At 37.1% G+C, this 8,926-nt stretch overlaps 1 protein-coding gene across 1 annotated transcript in view; it reads right to left on the bottom strand.

Moving 5' to 3' along the window:
• The window catches only part of TASP1 (taspase 1), a 615,049-nt gene that overhangs the window by 297,394 nt on the left and 308,729 nt on the right, over window positions 1-8,926 (bottom strand). Inside the window, exon 9 of the mRNA XM_007946379.1 lies at window positions 2,515-2,593. Coding sequence (XP_007944570.1) covers window positions 2,515-2,593 — 79 coding nt within the window. The remainder of the gene's footprint in view (window positions 1-2,514; window positions 2,594-8,926) is intronic.

The following is an 8,926-nucleotide window of genomic DNA, read 5'->3' on the forward strand; positions in this document are numbered from 1 at the left end:
GTTAGATAGATAGAGATAAGTATTGATTTGGGTGAAGAGAAGGGCAATGTACCAAATGTGAGTGACCAGTATGGCACCATTGAGGATGAGAAAGATGTAGAGAGGTACATGGGAGGTATTGACAACAAAGATGAACCCTTTTACATATATAGTACTGCACTGTCAGTGAAGGCAAACATGGGTATATTGGTGGATAGATGGGTGGACAGGCTGAACGATTAGGTATGTCTATGAAATGGGGAGTGTATCCAAGAACATATATAGGGTTGGCAGATCATGGTCCTATAAGCTTATGTGAATTATCAGAATTCCCAGGTGTATAGTAGAGCTGACAAGGAGCAAGGTTGTGGTCACTGCTTGGTCACAGCCAGATACCCAGACAGACAGAGTAGTTGAACCTGCGGGCTTGGGACCACAGTCACAGGGGACATCAAGCTCAATTGGCATAACATACTATACAAAATATTGTTCCACCTCCTACTTCAGTGAGTAGCAACTGTGATCTTAAAAGCTAGCAAGCTGCCATCTAAATGCAACGATGGGTCTCTCCTTGTCCAGAGGGAAGAAGAATGAAGAATACCAAAATTCTTGTAAACAATTAGTCCTAGAGACTGATACACCATTCGATCTGCAGCCTATACGACTATGAGACCAGAAGAACTAGATGTTGCCTGGCTACCACAGTCATCCACTTGGAAGGGGATCTATGTAGGAGATCCTTGATAGAGAGGGAGAACAATGTGGAACAAAACTCAAAATCATTTGGAGGGAAAAAAAAAAAAAAAAGCTGGGGACCAGGTTTGCTGATCCGATAGAGCCTATTAGAACCACTGAGAATATGGTCGCTAGCTGCCCTTGAGGTCTGGAATTGAACCCACACCTGTGGTTTCCAGCCAAACAAATTACAGGCACATGAGTTGAACATTTACTTCAAGTAGATACACTCTTTGGAGAGAACACTCATGGGAGAAAGAAGGGCTGCTTATGCACAGGGAGACAGCTCAGGGGGCATGAGTCCATGTTTGAACTTCATCTGAGAGGCCAGTGGCTTACACCAAAATTTTCCAATGATGCAAGGAATGGAACAGGGTCAGACAGAGAAGTATCAGTATGAAATGACAGGGTCAGATCAGCAGGAATGTAAAGACACAACAAATGTAAACAAGATTTCAAGTTTGAGCAAAGAGGACAGTGATGCCAACAAAAAGAGGTAGGGAACAGGCAAGAAATGGAGTCAAGGAGTGGGGACAAAAAATAAGATATTCTGTTGAGCCTGCTAAGTCAGATGTACATACACGCCACACACAGAGACATGTCCAACAGGAAGCCAGAAAGGACTCAAGCAGACTTCAAGAAAAATTTCCAAAGTAGAGATACACGTGAAAGTCAATACTTGAAGAGATGACTGTTGAAATCTTGAGAATTCCCCTACCATCACCAAACCAAGAGAAAACATATCATGAGATAAAGAAAAGCCAGCATAGGTCCCAACTAGTACTGCCAGCACTGAGAGAGCAGAAGGATAAGAGTGTATGAAAAAAAGCTAAGGAGCAGGGCAGAAAGGGAAGAAATGAACCCCGAGTTCCAAGATGTATGCTACAGGCAAAAGGAAAAGAGCCACTGGCATCAGAGTTCACAGAAATAAGCAGAAGGCAGCTATTGCATTTGGCAGTTCTGAAGTATAGAGTAGGAACAAACTAATGTGGCAAGAAATCGAAGAGAGAAAGGAAAAGAAGGTAACAACATCCAACCTTCTGAATAAAGTCTAAGGATATTGAGGAAAAAGACACAGGACCACTTGGGACAAGTGACCAAAAAATAAGAAATAAAACAAGGCAAAGAGATGAACCAATATTCACAGTAGATTTTTCATGTATCATTGTCAAATAGGGATATCAGAAAACTACCAAAAAAAAAAAAAAAGACTTCAAATAAATCTAGTACAAGCATTATGAATTTTCTAGTCAAAAATCATGCTGCCCATTAAAATTCCCCTCTCCCGTTTCACACATACATACACACATACTCATTTCTATAAGATAATGATTTTTCTAATACAGCTACAAAAAAAAGAACCATGTTTTATTAAAAGTGTAGTTCTAGGAGTAGATGTCATTAACTATACGTTTTGAAATACATCTCATAAGTTTTATATGAACATTTTAGGCATGAGATAGTCTGTTGGTTGTAGAAATGTCTTACTACTTTCCTATCTTTTGTGGTCCAAATTTGGCACCATCATGGGTCATTAGAGAAAGACTCCATAAAAATATAATTAATTAAGATATGGGTAATTCTAGGGCTATACTGAAAATATGAGCAAAACATCTACATTGTGATACTAAGCAATCTTAGAAGCTCCCAAGTATCAAAGATCATTCATGCATCAATGGTCTTGTCTATCTATTTTCTTAGCACATGCATTATGTTTGCGTAAAAATGGATATCAGTTTTAATTATTAAATAAGCTACAAGGTTGAAGTTATGAAAAATGGTCATGAAAGCAGCAAATACCTGAGGTACTCACAGCTGTGGAGTAGGGATTATGAGCTCCAGTATTTTCAGCCCAGCAGCCACATCCATACAGAGCAGCCTGGGAAAAAGAAAACAGATAGATACAATATTGTTGAAATGTGTTATATAATTACCACTTTCAACAGAGGACAATACCACACCCAGCTAATAAAGCCTGGGTTAATGATGTGCATCAGCTGGTGATAATACCAAAAGTTGTAAAAGATCTCCCCAACCAATGGTTCTGACACTATGAAAACTGTATTTACAGCTGTTTCACTAATCCAAAAAATTTTCATGATGTAACAAAACAAAGTTTCTTAGTCTCATCAGTCACAATTTTTCCACACTGAGAAACCTAGACTCTTTGTACTTAGTTTCTGTAGCCAGCCCTTGAAATCATAGTGGTTTTCTTAAAATAGTGATTCTCAAACTATGTGTTTTTTGTCAAACTCGATATGTAAAATTATTTGGAAAGCTTGCTGATGAGAATGCTGATTCTGGAATTCTAATTTAGTAGGTCTGAGGATGGTCCCAGGAATCTGCATTATTCAACAGTCCCCCAGAAGACTGGGATGCATGTGGTCTTCCTGTAATGCTCTAGTTAACTCTTTTTTTCCATGCCTTCCTTGGCATGGCACAACAGAAACTGCAAAGTTATCTACCAAGAGGCCCAGTTTATGCTCAATACTGTGCTGCATTCTGCTTGATGGAAAAAAAAAGGCAAAAAAAAAAGCCTGGTCAAAGATGGTAGAATACGCAGAAAGACTGCACAGACCCTCTTTAACAAAGAAAAGGGGAACCAAATAACATACATACAGAAGATAATCCAGGACACCAGAGCCTTGAAAGGAGGAATAGAGAAGTGGACTAAACTTCAACTAGCAAAAGATTTTGCCATAAAAACACCAAAAAAGGAGAAATACAGAGCTGTGGTCTGGTAGCAATCCTGACAGCACAGGCAGCTTGGAAATTGCCGAGTGGTAGTAGGACCAAAGAATGAACCTAAAAATCAGCACTGCTAGCCAGGGACTGCATGGAAGACAGCTCTGGTGGCTGGGGAATAAAAGGGAAAGCAGAGAAAAGGATGGCAGGTTGAGCTGTGGACTACTGTCTGCCCAGAGGGTGCAGCCATTTTGAATGTTTACAAGTGACTTGACCATTTTGGACATTTAAAGCGACAGTGTTCACCCAGATTCCAGGGACTTAAGAACAGGCTCTACTTGCCAGAAACCCCAAGTGCATTCCGGACCCAGACGACTGGAAGGGTGCGACATTCCACTTGTTACTCTTATACCCCATACCCTCTTTGTGAATGGAGGTGCGGCCATCCCTCACTCCCACCCAATTTCTGGGGCAGCAGGAATTCCATCCCAGTATGTTTGCTTGGACGGAGCCTGGGTACCCGGGCCCAACCTGCCCCCATATATTTTATTTCTATTTTTGGTTTTTTAGTTTGTCTGTTTTTGTATGTTTTGAAACTATTATTATTATTATTACTTTTGTCCTGTTTACTACTATTGTTACCATCCCAGGTTCTACTTGTCACCTTTTTTACTTTTCCTTTCACTGGTTGCAATTTTTTTTTTTTCCTTTCTGATGAGTAACCCCATTCATTCTTTTTCTTTTTGAGTTTTTTTCTTTCCATTTTCTTTCTCTACCTTTTTTTTTCTTGTTGCCCTCTCCCCAGATATTTCACGTGGTTTTTTTTTTTTTTCCTTCTTTTTCTCTTTCTTCTTTTTAGAGTTACTGTTCCAGTGTGATTATACGGTATATTTTTTACCACTTGTTTTTACTTTTTTGATGGTTATTCAATTGTTATCTTTTTCTAACTGAGTGGAAGACAGCAATAGTTCCCATATGACAAAACTGTACCCACACCTCCTGCAGCTTCACTTACTGAATGGGAGCCACCAATTCCTTCTCCACCAACAGGTCAACAATAAACAACCACCAAGAAGAGCTTGACTCACCCTTGATGCTCTTCACAAACAGTTAACAGAGATCTTAATACAACAACACCACAATGTCTCCGATAAAACAGACCATCACAATCCAAACAAAGAAGCAAGATTAAGTGGAAGAAACAAGGGAGCAGGATATAGTACCAGAACATATCCCTGAGGAAGAAGAAGCAATAGAAATCCCTGATAAGGAATTAAAAAGAATTATATTTACATATCATCAAAGCACTGAGAGACAAACCAAGGAAAACACAGAAAAAAGTCCCTGAAGAATACTGGAAGAAAATACAAGACCAAAATGACAAAAATGAAAAATTAGAAATGATTCTAAATCTACAGATAGAAATCCAGAAGATTAATACTAAATTGTCAGAAATAGATAACACATTGGAAGGGCAAAGAAGTAGAATTGATGCAATGGAACACAGAATTAATGAGATTGAAGACAAATACCTGAACACTTCTTTGTAAAGGGATCAATCAGAAAAAAAGATCAAAACAAAATGAAGATAGACTAAGGCTCATATGGGACACCATCAAAAGGAATAACCTATGTGTCCTTGAAATTCCAGAAGAGGAAAAGAATAATAAAACCACTGAGAAAACTGTCCAAGATTCTTGGAGGAGAACTTCCCTGATATGATGAAAAATGAGAATATATCCATTCAGGAAGTGCAGTGAACCCCAAACAGGATATATCCCAAAAGAAAATCACCAAGACATATCATCATCAAACTCATCAAAACCAAAGACAAAGAAAGAATCCTGAAAGCAACATGGGAAAAACGAAAAGTAATTACTAAGGACAACCAGTAACAATAAGCTCTGATTTCTCAGCAAAAAGCTTGCAAGCGAGAAGGCAATGGGATGGTATATATGAAACCATGAAAGAGATAAATTTTCAAAAAAGAATTATATACCAGGCAAATTGTCCCACAAATATAATGGTGAAATTAGGAGATTTCCAGATAAGCAGAAACTAATGGAATTTGTTAAAACCAGACAAACCTTACAAGAGATACTAAAGAGAGACCTTTGAATAGAGAAACAAAAATAGCAAACAACAACTGACCATTAATACACAAGATGACATAACCCAGAAACCACAACTAAGGACATATTCAAAGTAAAATGAGCTTATAAGATTGTAAACAGGAAACCAGAAACATCAACTGGCAAGTAAAGACAACTACACATCAAAAAGAGGGAAAATACTGTGCAGTTACAGAACTTCTAAATGGTGAGGACCTCAAGGGAGTTGCAAGATAGAATGGACTGTTCTAATCTTGGGGAGAAAATTATAAATCACAGGGTAACCTAAAAGAAAAATGATAAAACCTTCATGTCATAATAAGAAAGAAGACGACAAAAATATTCAGCAAACACTAAAACAACAGCAACAAAGGAAATGATGATATGATTCTTAAAAATAATGAGCTCAGCAAAGAAAATAATATGGAACAAAGAAACCAGGGACACCATGAAAAAACACACAACAAAATGACAGCAACCAATTCATACTTCTCAATGTTTACCATGAATGTGAATTAATTAAATGCACCAGACAGAGAGTTGCAGATTGGATAAGGAAGCAAAACACATCAATATGCTGTCTATAGAAGACACACCTTAGAGACAAAGACAAAAATAGACTAAAAATCAAAGGTAGAAAAAAGATATACCAAGCAAATGGCAACCGTAAAATAGCAGGAGTGGCAATATTAATTTCTGATCAAATTGACTTTAAGACAAAAACCCACCATACAAGACAAGGAAGGACATTATATAATGATTAAAGGATCAACTGAATAAGAAAATATAAACATAATAAATATCTATGGATCCAAAGTAAACAATCCTCAAATACTTAAGTAAGACTTTAAAAGAGTTGAAAAGCCAGATATATGACTCCACAGTCAAAATGGGAGACTTGAAAAACCACTTTCAATGAAAGATAGAACAACTGGAAAGAAACTCAACAAAGACACAGAAGAACTAAACAATAAAATTCACTAACTTGACCTTATAGACATCTATAGAGCACTTCACCCAACAACAGCACAATATACATTCTTTCCAGTGCACATGGAACATTGCCCATAATAGGCCATATGTTAAGCCATAAAGGAAGCCTGAATAAATTGAAAAACATTGAAATACTGCAAAGCATCTTCTCAGATCATAATGCTATCAAACTAGAAATCAACAATAGGAAGATCAACGGAAAAAGAGTAAACACATGGAAACTGAACAACAGTCTCCTTGAGAAAGACTGGATAAGAGAAGAAATAAAAATTTAAATTCAAAAATTCCTTGAATCAAACGAGAAAGAATACACAACATACCAAAATATTTGGAACACAGCAAAAGCAGTGACCAGAGGCCAATTTATAACAATCAATGAACATCAAAAAAGAAGAAAGACCCAAAATCAACACTTTAAAACAGTATCTCCAACAATTAGAAAAAGAACAGCAAGAAAAACCAACAGTGACCAGAAGAAAGGAAATAATCAAGATTCAAGCAGAAATCAATGAAACAGAAAATAGAAGGGCAATAGAAAAAATCAACAAAACCAGAAGTTGGTTTTTTTTAAAAAGATCAATAAAATTGGCAAACCTCTGGCAAATTTAAGAAAGAAAAACAGGGAGAGAATACAAATAATATGAATAAGAAATGAAATGGGTGACATCACAACAGAACCAACTGAAAAAAAAAAAAGGATAGTATCAGGATACTATGAAGAACTGTACTCCAACAAATTTGTAAATCTGGAAGAAATGGACATATTTCTAGAAACACACCACTTACCTTAACTAACATAGCCTGATGTGGAAAAGTTGAACAGATCCATAACAAAATAAGAAATTGAACAGGTCATCAAAAAAACTACCAACAAAAAAAAGTCCTGACCCAGATGGTTTCACTGGATACTTCTACCAAACATTCAGAGAAGAACTGATACCAATCCTACTCAAACTATTCTAAAACATAGAAAAGGACAGAATCCTCCCTAACTCATTTTATGAAGCAAGCATAACCTTGATACCAAAACCAGGCAAAGACATCACTCAAAAGAAAAACTACAGACCAGTATCTCTCATGAATATACATGCAAAAATCTTCAACAAAATCCTAGACAATAGATTCCAACAACATATCAAGAAAATAATTCATTATGACCAAGTGGGGTTCATATCAGGTATGCAAGGATGGCTCAACATTAGGAAAACAATCAATGTCATCCACCACATAAATAAAACAAAGGAGAAGAACCACATGATCATATTAATTGATGCAGCAAAGGCATCTGATAAAATCCAACACACATTCCTGACCAAAACTCTCAGCAAAATAGGAATAGAAGAGACATTCCTCAACATAATAAAGGGCATCTATGCAAAACCAACAGCCAACATTATACTCAATGGGGAGAGGATGAAACCATGCCTCCTGTGAACAGAAAGCAGACAAGGATACATTCCATCACCATTTCTATTCAACACTGTATTGGAAGTCCTCACCAGGGCAATAAGGCAAGAAAGGGAAATCAAAGGCATCCAAATTGGTAACAAAGAAGTGAAACGACCCCTATTTGCTGAAGATATGATCCTACACCTAGAAAACCCAAGCGACGCAGTCAAAAATCTACTGGAACTAATTGAGAGATTTAGCATTGTGGCAGGATATAGATCAACATCCAAAAATCAGTTGCATTCCTCTACATCAGCAAAGAGATTGCTGAAAAACAAATAAGGAAATCAATAACATTTACAATAGCTATGAAAAAAATAAAATACTTGGGAATACATCTTACCAGGGGCACAAACGACCTGTACAAAGAAAACTATAAAAAACTATTTCAAAAACCATAAGATATCTACATAAATGGAAGAACATCCCATGCTCGTGGATAGGAAGATTGAACATTGTGAAAATGTCATTTTTACCCAAAGGAATCTATACATTCAATGCAATCCCAATCCAGATCCCATCAACATTTTTAGGGATATGGAAAAAACAATCATTAAATTTATATGGAAAGGAAAGAGACCTCAGATAAGCAAACTCTGGTAGGGTAGTGCCTAAGGCACTTGACTGCAAATCAGAATGCTGGCAGTTCAAACCCACCAGCCACTCTTCAGAAGGAAGGTTGGGCAATCTATTTCTGTAGTGATACTGCCTCAAAAACCCTAGGAGGGGTCACTATGAGTCAGGTCTGATTCAATAGCACATAACAACAACAACTGAAGAAGAAGAAGAAAAAGAAAGTAGGAGGTCTCACATTGCCTATCTCAAAACCTACTATACAGCCACAGTAGTTAAAACTGCCTGGTATTGGTTTAATGACAGACACATAGACCAATGGAATAGAATTAAGAACCCAGAAATAGATCCATCAACCTATGGTCAGCTGATCTTTGACAAAGGGCCAAAATCCATTAAAT

This window comes from Orycteropus afer, unplaced genomic scaffold (genome assembly GCF_000298275.1).
Source record: "Orycteropus afer afer isolate SDZICR_OR568_19922 unplaced genomic scaffold, OryAfe1.0 scaffold00158, whole genome shotgun sequence".
Lineage (NCBI taxonomy): Eukaryota > Metazoa > Chordata > Mammalia > Tubulidentata > Orycteropodidae > Orycteropus > Orycteropus afer.